The following is a 20,944-nucleotide window of genomic DNA, read 5'->3' on the forward strand; positions in this document are numbered from 1 at the left end:
GTGAAAAAGTGTCCCATTAGAGGAAATGCTTTCACCCCCTTCTTTACTGAATACACAGGTTTATTGGATAATGTTTCTTCTTGACTTGTTTAAAGAAGACGTGTCCGGCCCATGGGGACATTAATGTGTGTCGTTGGGGCGTTACAAATACATTTGATTTGATTTGAATCCATTATGGAATTTTTCATGACTCCTATAAATTATGACTGAGACATTGATTTGTTTGAATAGATCAGAAGAAGGGTGGACTTGGCATATCAATGTGGTCTTGACTGAGTCATAATCAGGGCAAAAGTTTTCGCCTGACCTTATGAGTCACTCAGGCGTCATGGCTTCGTCTCGGGTGGTGGGTGGTGGGGGGTGGGGTGTAGAGGGAGGAGGAAGAGGAGGAGGAGGAGGGACTACAAATTGTGAATTCAGAAGTAGTTCCTAAATTTCAACCCCAGCGGCATTTCACGGTCTTCATTCTTCAACAGGGATTATTATACTTTTCTTCAGCAAGGTAGGCTGTCGGTAAATCAACTTGTTTAACTTTTTAGTTCAGTGAAGAGTGTATTATTTCCTCAAAGTAAAACGAACAAATGTCAACAAAGATGATGTCAGGTTTACAAAAAACTTCCGAACTGCGTAACTGACTTGTGTGTTTGTTTGTGTGTTCGGTAATTATTCACGGTAAACTAATTCAATAGTGGTGGAAAAAAAACCCACACCATTGATCTAATGTTGTCCGTAACAGAAGTTGCATTGTTTCCTTGCTGTGATTGACGGTCAGGTAGTTTTATACATGACGACCCCCCCCTCAGTGTTACGGGCCGAGTCATTATTATGCTGTTTCGATGTGACTATAAAACATTTGTAATGTTTTAATCAAACTCTACACCACGCAACAACACATCGCAGGTGTTATAGGTCTGTATAATGACCTTATCACTGATGCTCTAAAACCGCAAAGTTTAGGCTATTATTATTATTATTATTATTATTATTATTATTATTATTATTATTATTATTATTATTATCAGTTAACTGTTCGAAAAATGTCCGTTAAATAAACTTAAAACCAATAATATGAATATCCATAACCACTCGTGTTGATCGAAACAAAATGGGGGTGTGGGCTACAGACGGTTATTGAGTCTGCGATCTAAAAAACATTTAGTGGTTGGGAGTCGGGACAGGCCCTATGTAAATACATGTAATTGTCTCTTATTATTAATAGTTTTATTTTAGTGCGCGCAAGATGTCTGTTAATTGTAAACCTAGTTTTTGCATTTTGGTCGCATTTTGTACTTTAGTTTGTATATTTTGTATAGTGTGTTTAATCTTTTTGACTGTATGAAGCACAATCTCAGGGGGCTCATACAGAACCAAGCATTTCACTGTAATGTACATTATTATATGTAGACAAATAAAACACTTGATGAACTTCGGAACAGGTTCGAACACACAGCAGAAGACTAGCAAGAGTCAACCTCTTCTGCTTCCTCCTTGGTAACATTATCCTGCTCCTCATTGTGAAATCCTTCTTTAACCGTTTTGTTTTTGTTATCTTTAGGGACTCGAGCCACTCCGTCAGCCATGGGTGTCGAAGGGGGAATGAAATGTGTGAAGTATCTGCTTTTCTTTTTCAACATCATTTTCTGGGTGAGTAACTACATGACTTCTACTATATTATTGGTTCTATACTGTTACTTTGCACTGTTTTCAGATGAAGCGATAAGAGACGGTTTGTTTTTATGGCTGTCGCTGCTGTAAATTGGTTATTATAATAACCAAATAAGCCAAGTCTTGGGTTAGATTGTTCTCATGAGAGTTCAAGAGATACTGAACAAAATTGTAGATAGTCTGAAATATCACTGCTGTGTGATATTTGTTGAGTCACGTCCCCCCCCCCCTTCAATGACTTATACACATGTCAGCTGACTCACACTCTTGCGTACACACACACGTACAGTACACACACTCACTAATTCATTTTGAGAATATAAACTCACACCCTACACCGGGCTGTTCATATGTTTATCAACTGTGTGTCTATACAAGTGAGGACCAAAAGCAAAAACGAAAGAAAGCATGGTCTAAAATTTCTGCCACGACACTACATGACCTTCACTCTTCGTTTTTTGGCTTTTAATCCATTGTTGATGAAGAGACGGATGTGGTGGTGGTGGACTGTGAATCTTGTGACCTAGTTTTCAAACGTTATAGCCTGATCATGTGACTGACTTGTAGAGATCAAACCTTGTTTCCCCCTCCCTACCGATTCAAACGATACCCCTTAAAGCACTGGACCTATAGACCAGCGACTGCTCGGTTAATTCGAATGCTTTGTTTTTAATATAGATTCGATTCAAATGTATTGTCATCATTACACAGCACTAGTACAGTACAACGGAAATAAGTTTGGCGTCTTACCAGAGTGCAAATGTAACAGTAAAGTGCAATAGTAATGTACACTGTGTGTACAGGTTATTAGACTGGATATTCTGTACTTAATAAGAATTTCTGAGGCCAAAGAAAAGGGAAACATTTCCATTCTGGTTTGACAATAAGGTATGATTTCTATGATGCTGTTTGCTCTCCTTATGGCTTTGTGTTTGACCACCGACCACTAATTCGACTCAAGCTCAAATATTTACACTGGCGTGAACGATGGGGGAAGGACAGGAGTACTGACCTGGAGACAGAGAAGCGACGGGGGAAGGACAGGAGCGGCGGCCGCGGTACTTACCTGGAGACAGAGAAACTAGGCCATTGCTCAGCTCCTTCTACGAGGCAGAAGGGGATGTGTGGGACTCTGTCTACTTCCTTGTATTACAGTAGAAAGTAATCGCGAAAAAGCCAATAAAATAAATCCTTTCGGATACAAATTGAAACATTTATGCTAAACAAGCGTCTCGCTACTCAAGTTACTTTGAGTTTAAAGACGAAAAAAGTACTTTGATGATTTGTAGATGCTAACACTACTCTGCTTAGAGTGTATCTTTATACGTGATTATGGATTGGAATAAACACATTCTGAACGACCATCATTTGGAAAATGCAAAGGCGTAAGAAGTCTCTACTGTGGATAGGGTTGGTACCGTTCACATTTGAACCAGTACCAGTACCTTTTTTCGGTACTTAACTCTCTCTGTAATACATTTCTTTTTATTTCAGTTGTAAAAAAGTCCAAGCGTCTACATTTTTTCACAGTTATTTATTTAGATTTTTTTGTTATTGTTGTACCACACTAAATAAATCGCATGATCGTGTATTGTGGTTTTCAAATGTTTAAACAAAAACCCAAGAGACGGGACAGTAATATATATATATATTTGTGGAAAAGGCTCCCTCTTGTCTAGTATGTTATACTCTTATACTAAAAACATGTAAAGGTACCGAAATGTGGTACCGATTTATCTAGCGCCAATCGGTACTCTGTAGTACCGATGTCATTCGGCCGGTACCCTTAAAAGTACAGAGTTCGGTACCCAACCCTAAGTGTGGAATCCAAGGGCATAAGTTTGGTTTCAAACACTTTAAACGAGGGTTCCCCCCCCCCCCCCTGGAAATGTTGAGCATCAAACACTTCCTGTATTCTGATGTACTTTTACTAGAGGCACGTCTGCCAGGTTGAGATGGTACGGTCCTGTAGGGGTGTCTGAAATGGTTGAGATGGTACGGTCCTGTAGGGGTGTCTGAAATGGTTGAGATGGTATGGTCCTGTAAGGGTGTGTGAAATGGTTGGTTAATATATAGTTACATCATGTAAGAAGGATATAAATGTTACCTCTTTTCGGGAGGGGGTTGTCTTTCATATTAGTTATATTTTCTGAGGGGGACAAATTAGCCTCTTCTCAATATTGAGGGGGACATGTCCCCTGCGTGTGAATACTTTACCCAAGGCAGTTGTCCTTCCGCGTTCGGTTTGCGCGCCCTGATTGGCCTCTCGGCGCCCAATCGCGTTTAGCCCTACTATCGCTTAACTACTCGCTCAATATACTACTATCACTCAAGCGCCGTGCATCAGCTTTTACCGCGCTATTCATATCAATCGACATCACATAAATATAAATAACGTATTGTTTTCATCTCTCGCATCAATATAAATAACGTAGTGTTTTCATCTCTCTATTAACGTAACGCGCTATTCATATCAATTGACATCACATCAACCCAGCCTCCTCCAATGTACAGTTTCTACGTCAAATGTATATTACACTCTTTTTCTGGATACTTTTTGTATCACAAACGGTACTGTATTTGCAAATCTGGTATGTCATAAATGTATAGATGTAGCAGTATTGTCTATCTGTATGTCGTGTATGTCATATATGTTATGATGAATAAAAAATGGGGGACCCTGATGTAAACAAGACGAAAGTCTTTCTCTGGTCTGCATCCCCTTAGCTATTGAGTTAGTATATTGTGAGACTCTTCGGCGGTAGCGAGTTAGGCGATAGTTAGTTGAGTGATGGTTAGTTTTAGTATATGATGCACAGCGGAGGAGAAAACAATACGAGGAAGTTGAGTGATAGTATATGATGCACGGCGGAGGCGAAAACAATACGAGGAACGATTGGGCGCTGAGAGGCCAATCAGGGCGCGCAAACCGAACGCGGAAGGACAACTGCCTTGGGTAAAGTATTCACGCGTCCCCTGCACCCCCCCCCCCCCCCCCCCCTAAAGCTACGCCTATGGTGGAATCACTTTTATATCGAATGTTGTCAGGAGAATTTCACTTGTCACAAACCAGGAAGCGGGAAGTGTTTATTTAGCAGAGATACATTTCCCCCAGTAATGTGTATCTGTTAGTTCTCCTTTTATGGTGTGTGTTCTCTAACTTGAGATGTAAGAGTAGTAAGACCCGTTTGGTTGGAACTGTTCCTGGAGCATCTGCTCATGTCTGCAGGAAATTGGTTTGCTGTCATACAGGATGTTTTACAAAAACATATATATTACTGTTCTTTAATGCCGTCTGTGTTGATATACTGCACTTGATGTGGATTTCAGGTAGGAGTGTAACAGTATTCGTAGCGAACCGTTTCGGTACGTGACCTTCGGTTCAGTACTACACTGTTTACCTGAGAGATTATCTGTAATTTAGCATAGCCTCATAATATGGAAAACAACAACCAGAGCTAGAATACCTACCCATCTAATATAATTGTATTAATTTGAATATGGAATATTCGTTGACAGCCCTACTTAACAGTAACTGCACACTACATCACTCCTGAGTGGAACATGGAAAGCCAAACTTTCCCCCACTGTACCGAAAACCCGTACCGAACCATGGTTTTTGTGTACCGTTACACCCCTAATTTCAGGTATTGAGGTGAGGCCAAAGAAAACTGTCCACAGCCATGATACCCCGTGATATCCCTTTCATGTGTATCGGTCTCCAAAACACGTGGATGTAACGCAACCCTAATTTTACCCTAAAAACATTACATACAGAAAGTGTGAAAGTGTTACATGGTCAACAGATCAATCCCACCCTCCCGACTTTATTACTACAACGTATGATGTATATCACGCCAGTTAGGGTACCTTGTGTATACTGCACCTGTGTGTACTGTTTACTTTACTCATAGTATATATTCAGATTCTAATTCTTTATTGCCCATATTTATTGTAACGTATAATATAACTGATGAGGCACACAGATCTGCATTTTTTATTACACTTTACTTTATCATATTCTTATATTCAGAGTTAATTCGATTGTTTACACTGTTTATTAAAAAAAATCTTTAAAAATATTCAGATCAAATTTTATTGCCTATATTAACACATTGACGGCCACGGGTATTAGACGGACCCACTCTATAAGGCCAGCTTATCATAATAAGGTTTCATTGTGCGTGAGGCTGTTTGTAGAGCTAAATCTATACTTTATATTATTGCTATCTGTCCACAATATAAACAGTCTCTTCAAAATGGCTTAAATAATTTTTTTTTTCATCTATACGTTCCCATTTTATAGCCTCGTGAATATAAGCGTTATATGGGATTGGTCTGGTATATTTCCTGCAAAACGAGATACAGGGCTAATAGCTAATAACGTTAAATCGAATGGCGTTTCGGCCCTACAGAAGCTAGAGCTAAAAATCAAAATGCATATTATTGTCGGTATCATGGTCCACCATGAATGCATGAAAGGCGGGGGGGGGGGGGGGGGGGGTGGGCGGGGGACGTTGTTTCTGATTATTGATTACCGGCATTAGCCGTATTCGCTGATCGGCTGGTTGAGTATGATAACGAGGCCCGATTGGGCTGTAATTTACGTGAAAAAGCTCTTACCGTGGGCCGGTTGGACTGCAAAAAGGATTTCCCAGTTATCGATCACCATCTGGTAGATCGATATGTCCATTGGCTGATGATATATTCCTTTTCTGCATACTGAATTCAGCGTCCAAAAACGTATTCAATGCTACATGCTACACGCATAGCTTCAGGTTAACAGGAAAGTCTATTCAAGATAAAAAAAATAAATAAAAAACCGTTCTGCCACAGGGAACACTGCATTATCGAGACAGCACCCCTACGAGGATCTGGCCGGTAATGCACTTTTCCGAATTCCAAGAGTAGGGTAATTCTGCAGTGCCGCTCGGTGACATTGAGTAGGTTATTAAAATGGAATAAAAGCCAAAACCTTGCCACGGACATATCCGTGGTTGGCCCTCAACCGTTGGATCCGAAACACGGACATGTCCGTGGTTGGCCGGGAGTGTGTTAATGTATTTCTACTATTACCATGTCCATACCTTACCCTCCCATGCCACTATGACCGCTATGGGGATCAATAAAGGAATATATTATCTCGTCTTATCTTATTCCCTTATCATATGATCTCTGACTCATCGTCGGAAATGAACGAAAAGAAAATGGCTTTACCTCTCCGTTAATTTGTAACCTAGTAACCTAGTTTAGTGTAGTTTGGTAACCTAGTAACCTAGTTTGGTAACCTAGTAACCTGGCTGGCCTTGTCCTACCTGCTCACCACAATTACATAGCAGGTGAATGTTAGCATTCTTTTGTGCTAAATCTGGGCGAGTTTATATATTTGCTCACTGCACCTGTTAAATAAACTATTTAAATCAATGGGTTAACAGTAACACCTCCAATGTCAATGTACTCCTTATATGACCATTAGTCACCTCCAATGTCAATGTACTCCATGTTTATATCATTACTCAGACACTGGAATAACAATATGGACGTTTCTAAATTGCAAAGTAGCATAAAATTGTGGTTTGTGGTAATATTATGGAACCGCAAGCTGATATCACCTGATCATAGTGTAACCTAACCATTCCATATTTGGATTAGGTTCAATTAATTGTTCCTTCCCTCGTCAATGTAAGAGCAACAGAGGTGCGTCTCTGGCAAGTCTGGTCTACAGGCCTAAACACAGCATTCATGAAATAATTAGTCAGAGTATTCTTTGGCCTGAGAGAAGGCAACAAAAAAAAAACAGGTGAAACTGCAATGTTGGGTAATCATCAGTAAAGCTGCAGTAAACCTGCCCAGCAGAAATACAGCAAGCTCTGCATATCTTTTCAAGCCTGTGCACGTACAACAACGGTCTCCACAGACTGATTCCCAGAGACCGACTCCCAGAGACCGACTCCCACAGACTGACTCCCAGAGACCGACTCCCTGTCGCATCTTTTCGCCTGCCAGCGTGGACTCTCATTGGCGAGGTGTAACGTGTGGGAGGCTCACACTACCCCAGCTATTTCCTGTCTCTGCTGTGCAGGCGTCCCCCAACCGACCTGTAGGAGTCGCTGTCCACAACGTCCAGATTACCACCCATCGACTTCCACCCGCTAACTCTGCCAATTGAGTTAGTATGACGGCCGGCCCAAGCCGGAGGCAACGCCGACAGCCGGATTCGAACCCGGTGTCTCTTGCGTTGGTGACGAGCGCAATGTCCGCTGCGCCACCCAGCCGCCCTCAAGTTTCAAGTTTGTTTATTATTTGTCACTGCAAAATACGGAATACTTTATGATGAAATGCTTGTTTCTGTATGAGCCCCTGAGAGTGCTACATACAGTAAAAAGAAAGTAAGGGGGGGGGGGGGGGTGTAACTGTACATTGGATTATCGACGAAACCTTACTTGGTCCCAAGAAGAGGGTCTTGTGTATTACTGGGTTAGGACATTTACTGTACATTGGAGGGGGTTGGGTTAGGACATTTACAGGGGCCAGTTTCGAATTGCAGTCTCCCGTAGGTGCTCTTTGAGAGTAAAGTCAATATACATACCGGTATATACAATACAGAGTAAAATGAGTAACGGTGAGGTACAATGCAGAGGTACAAAACTTAAGGTGCTCCCATGGTCGAGCGGACTACAAGGACTGGACTCTGCGAGGTCCGCGTGGACTCTTTGAGCTTTCATAGTCGAGCGGACCTCCACGGACCAATTTCCTACATGTCTCGTGCCAGTTTACAAATCTTTTCCCACGCTGTTCAACTTCTGTCATGTCGTCGTTATCCGATGTCAAAATAAAGATGTTATCTCTGTTTCCAATATTTAGATTATAAAACTGGCAGTTTTACACACTTAATTTAGAAAAGCCTTTCTCTTTTGCGAGTGAAAAAGCGAGTGATCAGAGTAAAATGCAGATCGACGTCACATTAAATGCAGGTCGATGTCAACCAAAACGCAGAGCAGAGTTTTGTGTGACACCAAGTGAGCGGCACGGACTTCCGCGCATTAGAAAATTGGAGCTTCGCACTTGGAGTCCGCTTTGAGTCCGCTTTGGGTCTGCTTTGAGTCCGCTTTGGGTCTGCTTTGAGTCCGCTTTGAGTCTGCTTTGAGTCCGCTTTGGGTCTGCTTTGAGTCTGCTTTGAGTCCGCTTTGGGTCTGCTTTGAGTCCGCTCCGTGTACTGTCCGCTCGACTATGGGAGCACCTTTAGGGTAGGGTGCAAATGAGGCATGAATGTTAAGTGCTTTGAGATAGATGCCTAATGTAAGGCGCTATATAAAATAAATGTATTATTATGTAGTCCAAATCTCTTTAATAATAGATAAATATAAAGTGAGTGGTAAGGTGAGTGTTGGTTTAAAGTGAGTGTGTACTCACCCTCTGATCAGCAGGTGGTTTTTTCCCTTCATATTCTTTGACAAGGAATGTGATGGTGGTGTTATCCAAATTTTTTAATTTCTTTATTTAACCAGAAAAGTCACATTGAGATAAAAAATCTGAGTGAAAGGTGAGACCTGGCCAAGACGAGCTGCAGCAAAGGAATACAAAAGTTGCACAAAAACAACAACAAATTACACAAATGCACTCCAACAACCAATATCAGAGGCAACCTAGCAGGGCAGGCAGATATAGACTATTTGGGCAAATCAAAACAACGATGGACCATTGATTCAACCTCTAGTCCAGGGGTTCTCATACTTTTTCATACCGTACCCCATTTTATTTAGGATTTCTTTTGGGGACCCCACACTGCACACTTAAGGCGCTCCCATAGTCCAGCAGACTGTACACAGAGCAGACTCCGCGGATGTCCGCGCGGCTCTTTGAGCTTTCATAGTCGAGCAGATCTCAGCGGACGTCCGCGGTCTATTTCCTACATTTCTCGCACCAGTTTTACTACATTTCCCACAATTCTGTCTGTTCTACTGTACTGGCAGATCAGAGGGAACATTATCAGCGAGAGAGAGAGAGAGAGAGAGAGAGAGAGCTTCACGGGCTCATCTCTCTCCTCGCGCCACCAATCGCTCGCGCGGCGTCACATTAAATGCAGTTCGATGTCAACCAAAACGCCGAGCAGCGTTTTGTGTGACACCAAGTCAGCGGCGCGGATGTCCGCGCCTCAGAAAATAGGAGCGTCGCACCTGTGGGTCTGCTGTCCGCTGAGATCAAAGCTCAAGAGTCCGCGCGGACATCCGCGGAGTCTGCTCTGTGTACAGTCTGCTGGACTATGGGAGCGCCTTTAGTGCATCGTGTAATTTCAACGCGGAATTAAGGAATATCAAAATAAAAGCACACGTTGAACTTTATCATGCATATTTATTAGAACATTTTATTACAGCACTATGTTATCAATACACATTTATAAAACGAGGCATATTTTAGCCAAAATATGTTGTCGGAACATTAAAAAAAAAACGTTTTATTTTTTATTTAAATTTTTTTAACTTTCCAATGCGCAACCCCAATTTGGGTCGCGACCCGTAGTTTGAGAACCGAGTCTAGTCCCTTCATGAGGCAGGTTAACCTTCTGTAGTGTGGTAGTGAAAGGGTTAACCTTCTGTAGCGTGGTTGTGAAAGGGTTAACCTGTAGTGTGGTTGTGAAAGGGTTAACATACTGTAGTGTGGTAGTGAAAGGTTTAACCTTCTGTAGTGTGGTAGTGAAAGGGTTAACCTTCTGTAGTGTGGTAGTGAAAGGTTTAACCTTCTGTAGTGCGGTAGTGAAAGGGTTAACCTTCTGTAGTGTGGTAGTGAAAGGTTTAACCTTCTGTAGTGTGGTAGTGAAAGGTTTAACCTTCTGTAGTGCGGTAGTGAAAGGGTTAACCTTCTGTAGTGTGGTAGTGAAAGGTTTAACCTTCTGTAGTGTGGTAGTGAAAGGTTTAACCTTCTGTAGTGCGGTAGTGAAAGGGTTAACCTTCTGTAGTGTGGTAGTGAAAGGTTTAACCTTCTGTAGTGTGGTAGTGAAAGGGGGCTGGGCGATATGGCCAAAAATGTTATCACAATTATATAAAAAATCCTATCTTTCGATATCGATATTTATATTATTATTATTTAAACAACAAATGTATGTTTATTTTGCAGCAATTCTTTGTCGTTGCCGCCATCTTTAGTGTTACAGCCCCTCACACTCCAGTTCTCGGGCTGCAGCTGGTTTGAAAGCGAAAGTACAAAAAAAGTGGCTGTGGCTCCAGGGGAGTTGAACAGTTCTGGCTCTGCTAGTTTCTTTTGGTGCTATTTTGGTGGACAAACCACCGCACACATCCACCGTGACTCGCGACTGGAGACTAGCTCTGCTAGCACACATAGTCTACTGTGTACAGACGGTTTCAAACTGTATTTTAAATTAGAAAGCAAACTAAATAAATAAGAGAAAAATAAATAAATCTCAATTTGGTCAGTATTGTCATTTGGACAAGCTTGAAGCAATGCCATTACTTTAAGTTGCAGGCAAGAAAGACAAGTCTCACTCTGTCCACTGTCTCTGGTTTTAAAGCTGCCCTGTTGCAGGTCACAATACAAACTAATAAAAAATAATTATTATCGACCATGTTTCTGGCACCTCAGTACCTCACTGACCTCCTCCACCCCCACACTCAGTACCTCACTGACTTCCTCCACCACCACACTCAGTACCTCACTGACCTCCACCACCACACTCAGTACCTCACTGACCTCCACCACCACACTCGGTACCTCACTGACCTCCTCCACCCCCACACTCAGTCACGGTCCCTGCGATCCTCGGACACCGGTCAGCTCTCCATTCCCCGAACCAGAATGCGGACCTTTGGGGACAGAGCTTTCAGCGTGGCAGCTCCCACCCTCTGGAACTCCCTTCCCTCCCTGCAGAACTCCGCAACGCCCCAACTCTGGACTGCTTCAAAAAACTGCTCAAAACTTGCCTCTTTAACATGGCCTTTGACCCCTCACTTCCTATATTTAATGTTGTGTCTGTCTACCATGTTTGTCTCTTGTTAATTTGTTATTGCCCTATGTAAAGACCTTGGGTTTCATGATGGGAAACCTTGGGTTTCAAAACATCTAGCCCAGGGACTACAACTGAAAACTAGCAACCCTGCTAATGTTGGCATATTTACAGTTTTAAAATTTGTATTCATTTATAAAAGTATAACTGTTGATTGATATGCACTGTCCCTGATCAAATAAACTGAGTAAACTAAACATGAAAGGCGCTATATAAAACGAAGTTATTATTATTATTATGAATAAACTGGAACGATCCTATTAGCAAAGGCCTGAGAGTTGTATCTTAAACTGACCCACCGCCTCTTTCCCTCTCTCTCTCTCTCTCTGCAGATGTGTGGCCTTGCTCTGGTTATCCTGGGAATCATGGTGCAGATGACTCTTTACAGCAGCCTCGTCATTAAGGATGTATCGGCCTCAGCTGCGCCCATCGTCATCATCGTTGTGGGCGTGGTTATATTCTTCGTGGCCTTCTTTGGCTGCTGCGGGGCCTGGAAGGAGAATACCTGCATGGTCACCATGGTAACGCACGTCAACATCTTATCCGCAGTCATAAACCACATAAGAGTTTAATCATCTTTTTTGCAACCTGTGCATATGTGTGCGTGACTGTGTGTCAACATTTTGAGGGCAACATGATCAAAATAAGTTGTATGCCCGTACATCAGACCGGCACATCTGGGTACTTTTTATTTCCGTTATTGTAAATAGGAATTTGTTGTTAATTGACCTGCCTGGTTAAATAAAGATAAAATAAAAAAAATATATATAATTTTTTGGGAAAACACAGACACGGTTCCTATTGACCGCCATTGCATTTGGCCTGTCTAAAACGCTTCGGCTGAACGCTTACGTTGTTTGAAAAGTTTGTTTGTTTTGTTAGCGCATCATGTTAAGTCAAGCAATTACTTTTTCCAACACTGACCGCCATTGAGTGCTCGCACCATTGAGCGTGTGGCGATCAATATTCAACGCGATTGGTGTATTGCCGGTCTGATGTATACTAGCTTCAACAAAACATTATTTGTATTGCATAATGTAATGTTTTTGTAAAAATTATTTTGACAACTGCCCTGTCTCAAGCTCCACCCTCTTTTCTTGGATCCTCCAATCACAACCGTTGCTGTCGGAGGAAAACAACAGTTGTGATTGGAGGATCAAGAGGGCGGAGCTCGAGACGGGTGAATAAACATTTTTTCTTTTTTATTAAATGTCTTTCATTTCATTCTTCCTCCCAAGTTTGCGGTCCTTCTTTCTCTGATCATCATCATTGAGGTCGCTGCGGCCATCGCTGGATACGCCTTCAGGGGCAAAGTGAGTAGCGTTTTCTGTGAATCTTACGATTGACTGTTACATATAATAGCAACATAGGTCATGATTTCATTTCACACCAATCTATCTACATGTTGGGTTGTGGTGGCCATTGGGGGCCATGTGGTAGAGTATTGTCAATTAGGGATGCTCCGATATTGGTATCGGTATCGGCCGCCGATATCAGTAAAATAGCTGGATCGGGTATCGTAAAAAAAACAAAGATATATCGGATTTTTGTTTTGTTTTGAATAATAAATAAAATAAGAAATAACCATTCAGTACATTTATATCTGTGTTAATTTGTTACATTTAGTTTCACTAAGTTAGGAAAGTAATGTTTTAAGTCGAGCCTGATGTTGCCTTGCACAAAAGAATGATCCCAGTCTCTTCCACACAGTGACAGTGAGGCATAGTTTATTTAAATTGAATGAATGAAGTTTATTTTCTGTCTTTGTTTACAACAAATCAAAAACACACTTCTGATCCTTTACAATTCTTTAAAAATATATATATATATATATATATATATATATATATATATATATATAAATAAAAAACGTGGATAAATCATTATTTTTTAAAACTTTTGGGAAAATAATGTGGACAATGGGTATCGGATCGGTATTGGCCAATACCCAAACCCAGGTATCGGTATCGGTACTGAAAAAGTCGGATCGGTGCATCCCTATTGTCAATACCTGGAGCTCACATGTAAACCATTTCCTCCTGCACCCTGACCCTAAACCAGGGTTGTATCCTATTCCCTACCCCTACAGCCCTTACCCTAAACCAGGGTTGTATCCTATTCCCTACCCCTACACCCCTTACCCTAAACCAGGGTTGTATCCTATTCCCTACCCCTACAGCCCTTACCCTAAACCAGGTTTGTATCCTATTCCCTACCCCTACACCCCTTACCCTAAACCAGGGTTGTATCCTATTCCCTACCCCTACAGCCCTTACCCTAAACCAGGTTTGTATCCTATTCCCTACCCCTACACCCCTTACCCTAAACCAGGTTTGTATCCTATTCCCTACCCCTACACCCCTGACCCTAAATCAGGGTTGTATCCTATTCTCTACCCCTACACCCCTTACCCTAAACCAGGTTTGTATCCTATTCCCTACCCCTACACCCCTGACCCTAAACCAGGTTTGTATCCTATTCCCTACCCCTACACCCCTTACCCTAAACCAGGTTTGTATCCTATTCCCTACCCCTACACCCCTGACCCTAAACCAGGTTCATATCCTATTCCCTACCCCTACACCCCTGACCCTAAACCAGGTTCATATCCTATTCCCTACCCCTACACCCCTTACCCAGGTTCATATCCTATTCTCTACCCCTACACCCCTTACCCTAAATCAGGGTTGTATCCTATTCTCTACCCCTACACCCCTTACCCTAAATCAGGGTTGTATCCTATTCCCTACCCCTACACCCCTTACCCAGGTTCATATCATATTCTCTACCCCTACACCCCTTACCCAGGTTCGTATCCTACCCCAACCCCACACATATGACCTTTTTATTGGACCACTATGAGTAGCATAGATGTTTGGCAAGGGGACTGGGTTTCTTCCTTGAGCGCTTATCCTTATCATTAGGGCACAAGTATCTTGTGCTAAAAAAATGTTTATTTATAATAATGTCATGTGTATTCCATTTAGATCACCGGTATCGTCAAGGACAGTCTCACGGAGATGATTGGCAGTTACTCCAACAGCTCAAAGTTCCAGGATGCCGTGGACAAACTGCAGACAAAAGTAAGTCACGCCCCCTCACACCAGAGTCACGCCCCTCACACCAGAGTCACGCCCTCACACCGGAGCCGCGCGTTATTTGCTCGGAAACACCTTTCCATAACATGACTGCATCCTGTTGGCGAGTGTAGCATGACAACCACAACATGGTTAATGTTTACCTTCGCACCCACCCTCTGTTGACATAAGGAGGCCATTATTCTTTCTTCATGCCTCAGCCATATGGAAGCATTGGTACACAGGGTGTCTGTGGGGTATTAAAAAGTATTTAACTATTTATATTATAATTCTCAATTTAAGGCCTTAAAAGCTATTAAAAACTTTGCACAGGTATTAAATGTTTGGGGGGCAGTCCGGCTGTTGGAAGATTAAATAATATTAAATATATGAAATGTTTCTGTATTCAAGTCATTATTTTTTCGGAGAGCTTGTATGAAACGTGCAAGAATTTTAAGTGCAGCCAGCCACCAGTTGAGTGTTGCTATGTTTTTTTTTCTCGCTAGTATGGTCGTGAAATTGGTATTAGATTTAGCTCTAAGTGGTATTAAAAAGGTCTTAGTCTTGCATTTAACTTGTTGAAACCTGCAGATACCCTGCATACAGCCATCACCACCATATTGTGCTGTGATCCGTTATCTCGGTCACTTTATCAGCACGTCATCAGCGTATTCATGTTTCTCCACTTCCCCTTCTTTCGCAGCTGACATGCTGTGGCGTGAACAACTCCTCTGACTGGAGAAGCTTCGCTTCTGGCGGGAACACGGTTCCGGACTCCTGCTGTGTGACTGTCACTAAAGGCTGTGGTGTCGGGACCATGACGGACGGCAGCAAGGTGCACCAGAATGTAAGAAACATTATTCCGAAAGAAATCAGTTTGGACTATATATATGATCTGATGTTCTCTGAGGTGATGGCCGACTATAAATGTGGTGCTTAAGCGAACGTTAAAACGTTCTGATGAGAGAACTTACTATATTCCGTTATTATTTTTTTTGATAATTGTAAGTGTTGATGTAATGTACATCATGTGATTTAAAAAAATATATATTTGTCTCTTGTCTGGACCCCAGGAAGAATAGTTGTATCTAAGGAAACGACTAATGAGATCCTAAATAAACATAAACCGCTCAATGGTTTATGGCCATTTAGTAAAAAAAAAAAGAAAGAACATGTCGCAATGATCCTACATCCATTGCAGATAACGTTCGACGCCTGAGCAACGCCTCCCGTCTTTGCGCTCGTCAGACACGATAGCTGGACGGCATGAAATCCAGAGAATTAATCTTGAAATCAACGTTTCTTTTTGGCAATCTAGGGGTGCCAGGAGGCTGTGGAGCAGGAGCTGAAGAAGAACGTCCTGTGGGTCATCGTGGCGGCTCTCGTTATCGCCTTCATTCAGGTACTTACCATCAAGCAAACGCACACGTTGCAGCACAAACGCTAAGATCCCCCAAGACATAGACCACCGCAACACTTCCGGTATTCTGAAATCATGGGAGAGAGAGCGGGTGGAGAAAATGAATGAATGAATCAACTTTGCATGCGCCGATTGATAAACCTAGATCTCTGGACAATCCAGAGAGACTCCGTGGGCAATCCGCGCATGCGGAGTTCGGGAGTAGGCGCGGAAAAGTGACTATAGCTCGGCCGAGAAAGTGCCGATCGACTTGGGACTGGTCTCTCCGTGTTCAGGAGACTCGGACGTATAAAAGTCATGTCTCCCGCACCCCCACAGCCGTAGCTACAACCACTTAATGCCAAGGCTCTCATCCACATTCATTAATTTTCTCCCCTATGAGCTCAATGTAACGTGGATGTGCAGTGGTCTATACTTCGGTACTTGGATTATATCCAACTTTATTGTCACTGCACTGCACAAGTACAGTACAACGACGTGACATTGGCATCTAACCAGAGTGCACAGGAACAGTATATATAGCACAGCAGTATACAGTGTAACATGTGAATGTGGAGTATACAGTGTAACATGTGAATGGAGTATACAGTAGGGGTGGACGGTATAAACGGTATACGGTATAAACGGTATGAATTTGCTCTACGGTATGGATTTTGACTATACCGTATAACCGGTAGTGCAGCTCTAAAATAGCAATGACGTCATGTAACCACAGCGCGACTATTTCACTCGCATTTGCCCCTAAAAATAGATAGAATTAGTCATAGATAATAGATATGTGCGAACTAGAAAAAGTTATTTAGGAGGCTTCGCGCAGTGGGCGTGCCAGCCCCTCCCGCACGCATGTAAACACGGGTCTACTAGTAGTCTAGTGGGACGGGACGTCTCCCTGAGCTAACGTTAGCTTAGCTACCGTTACAAAATGACCCAATCAACTATTCACTTTTAGTTTAATACATGATGAGGCATTGTCTAACCGAACGGTATCTAGTCGGCCAGCTACCGATAGCTCCTGACATCAACAAACGCTCCATCAAGTCTAGTAGAGTAGACGTGTATGATAGCGCCGTTAGCTCACGTTAACGCAAATTAGTTCACCGTTCAAAACGAAATGTCCCATTGAACTAAATAATTCACTGAGGCGTTGTATTAACGTTATATATCCGGCTAGCAGTAGCTACAGATAGCTCCTGATATCAATGTCTTATAACACTGATTCGATGCGTATTCGAGCTGAGGGCTTGCTAACGTTATAGTACCAATACAATAGGGTCCAGGTGCAGCGCCGGAGAATCCTGGCCGTAGCTCTGCTCGAGGCTACTAGAGTATAGGTCCAGGTGCAGCTCTGGAGAATCCTGGCCGTAGCTGGAGGCTACTAGAGTACACACAGACAGTGGAGCTTGTTGCGTGGTGGCGATGTCTCGCAGATAATACAAGTACAAGTCTAATTTGTACTAATTTGTACACCCCCTCTACGACGAGCTAGTCAAGATGAGAAGCTCGTTCAGCCACAGACTCATCCCCCCCCGACACTCAACTAACCGCCTCGGACAGTCCTTCATACCAGCGGCCATCAGGCTCCACAACAGTGGGCAGCGACTAGCAGCCTCCAGGCCCCACAACAGGGGGCAGCGACAGCGACTGCTACCAGACATTGACCTGGGACTTATAGGAACCCAAGGGGGACAAAGTAGACTACCCTGGTACTTTGATTAATGTATACTCAGTAGATAGTAAATTATTATAACACTACCTCTTGCATACTGCACCTCATGTGACACTGTGAATAATGTGAATATTCCTCAGCTAGTCAGATAGTAAATTATATTGACCATATTGATCAAATTGTTTACACTGCCTGTGTTGTCTTTTACTACCTGTATACTGTGTTGTTTTACTACCTGTACCCCTCCCCCCCCTCCCCCCCATGCTGCTATGATGCCTGAATTTCCCCAAGGGGATCAATAAAGGAATATCTTATCTTATCTTATCTTAATTATATAATATATATATTTTATAAAAAAAAAAAAAATTATATAAAATAAATTTTTTTTTATCAAAAACGATGATACCGTGATATATACCGTTACCGTCTATGCTTCAAATTATACCGTGATATAAATTTTAGACCATACCGTCCACCCCTACAGTAGTATACAGTGTAACATGTGAATGTGGAGTATACAGTGTAACATGTGAATTTGGAGTATACAGTATGAGATTCAGTAAATATGCTAAGCTAACTGTACAGTATTATATACAGTTGTACAAGTATGAATACACCAAGTATGGAATATATAGATTAAAGTATAGTGTATGTAAACAGGTGTGTGTGTGTGTGTGTGTATATATATATATATATATATATACACACAAGAGATACATGTATGTGGTGTAGTGTTATTGTACATTGCTATAAGTGTTAGATACGATTATAGATTGAGATCTTCAAAGATAGTTCCAAACACATACACAAAAGAAAGGTAAATCATATTAAATATCCGTGGTTCACTGTGTGCGTTTCAGGTCATGGGAATCGTGTTCTCCTGCCTGCTGTTGAGAGGCATTCGAAGTGGCTATGAAGTCATGTGATGCAGCTGATAACCAATCAGGGTCTGCTTGTCCAGATGATGCTTACAGATGGCGCTTCATTTACCAACATAACCATTTAACATCTCATAACGCACAGAACAATACCTATCCTTGTAGCGATTTATGACAATGTTGTTATAAGCCAAGAATTATCAATAGCTAGATCCATTTTTAGAAATGCAAAACATTGGGATTTTAAATACAGGAAGCATTAGCCATTTCTTTTAGCATTTTCTTTTCCTCACAAGTACTTCCTTGCTGGAGTGCAGATCTCTTTAAAACATTTTGTTCTTAAGCCCAGTCCTGTTGTAAAGTGAGGGTCTTTTTTATGTTGTGGTGTTGAATTGTCTTCATGATTTCTATTTTTATTAAAGATTCTTTAAATTACATTCAAGCTTCGCCTTTACTGTAAATGAGTGCACACACAAGAAATCAGCAGAAGTTATTTATTTTAAAGAAGCAAATTTCCTTTAAAATATGCGTATATTGGCACAGCAATTCAACCTCTGAAAGTACGAGGAACAAACGCCTGTAAAATAAAAAAAAGCCAAAAAAAGTTTCAGATACAGTTAAGAGCAAATAAACATAACTCGGGAAGCCCTCTTATTTCAAATAAGATTGTACCAGTTCTCACAAGAAAAGGCACCGTGAACCAAATTACATTTTTCCATTTCACCTTTTGCTACCCTAGAACAATGAACCGGACGTCCCTGGTGCTGTAAGCACGCAGAGGACACTGGAGTGACGAGGCAAAAGGACCCCCCCCCCTCAGTGCACGAGTGTGTTCTGCACTCAACAGAAAATGGACTTCCTGTTGAGGATGAAAAAACTAAATAAAAAAAAGTAAACAACGTAGCTGAACAAGTAAAGTGCCATCATCACAACTCTTTCCCAGACAGTCTGTGCGACCTTCGAGGGCTTGTAGTGCTGCACCAGACACAATTTTAACCCTTTCACTACCAAAGGGTTAACCCTTTCACATCGACAATACAGAAGGTTAATCCTTTCACTGGTACCACACAACAAAGGGTTAACCGTCTAGTGTGGCAGTGAAAGGTTAACCTTCTGTAGTGAAAGGGTTCAAAGAGTGTAATTCCCATTGTATTAATCTACCATACAAGCAAGTTAAACTTCCCGGTACACGTCAAACACTGTGGACTTCCTTCCATTTCCTAGACGGCGTCAGTTGCATAACTTGAGATAAAATCGCTGACTCCCTCGTTGGCCAATATCACTCAACTGAAGGGTGTGAGCCACTGCAAGAGGTCCGGAAGATGTCTCAACAAATATGTGTGTCATGTTTGACTGGAACACATAAAACATCAAACTAAATACAACCACCAAAAAAAAAACCATCATGTCTTTGTTATATAATGTATATATATAGCAATGTCCTGTATGTACATTGGAATGTCTCAGTCTGGACAAACCACTGAAAACCAACTGTTCTTCACATGCTTTCCGTTACGCAAGCTAAATACTAAGCGAGGCTGAAAGCGCTGTTTACACTCTTTTTTTCTTCTTCAGTTTTTTTTTTTACAATGTTCTGCATTTTACGTCCTCTGCTCGTTCCGAAGCAGAAGTTGAGGTGTTGGACGAGGAGGTAACAGAAGTCGAGCGTGAGACTGACCCGAGACCAGTGAGACCAAGCAACAGTTCACCCACAAGTTCCCCCTCGACGTCCCATCGATATTTGGACATCGACACAGTTTTGTCTCCGTACTCCACCACAATGGACGTGAAACGGGACGATAAAGACGTGCTTTAAGTGCAGGCTTTCAGCTTTAATGAGGGTATTTACATCCAAATCAGGTGAATGGTGTAGGAATTACAACAGTTTCTACATGCCCCACCCCTTTTTTTTAAGGGACCAAAAGTAATTGGACCATTTTATTTATATATAGCATACATAAGTAAACCATATAGATTGTTAGTTTGTCCAATCACTTTTGGTCCCTTTTTAAAAAGGAGGAGGCACATATAGGACATGTTCACCTGATTGGACGTAAATACCCTCAAATTAAAGCTGAATGTCTTGCACTTAAAGCACATCTCGGTTGTTTAATTTCAAGTCCATTGAGGTGGTGTAGAGACAACATTGTGAACATGTGTTGATTGTATATAGTCTATATATTCTATATAGAATGTCCACTGCATGAAGCTATTAGTCTC

At 41.9% G+C, this 20,944-nt stretch overlaps 1 protein-coding gene across 1 annotated transcript; it reads left to right on the top strand.

Annotated features, from left to right (window-relative positions):
• Window positions 1-376: 376 nt before the first annotated feature.
• Window positions 377-19,161, top strand: cd63 (CD63 molecule). The gene is made up of 8 exons (XM_084333009.1): window positions 377-502; window positions 1,556-1,644; window positions 12,016-12,204; window positions 12,922-12,996; window positions 14,671-14,766; window positions 15,464-15,607; window positions 16,079-16,162; window positions 18,707-19,161. The coding sequence occupies exons 2-8, from the start codon at window positions 1,579-1,581 to the stop codon at window positions 18,770-18,772; spliced, it is 720 nt and encodes a 239-aa protein (XP_084189135.1). The 5' UTR covers window positions 377-502; window positions 1,556-1,578; the 3' UTR covers window positions 18,773-19,161.
• Window positions 19,162-20,944: the final 1,783 nt, after the last annotated feature.

The sequence above is a fragment of the Notolepis coatsorum genome (genome assembly GCF_963971535.1).
Source record: "Notolepis coatsorum genome assembly, chromosome: 17".
Lineage (NCBI taxonomy): Eukaryota > Metazoa > Chordata > Actinopteri > Aulopiformes > Paralepididae > Notolepis > Notolepis coatsorum.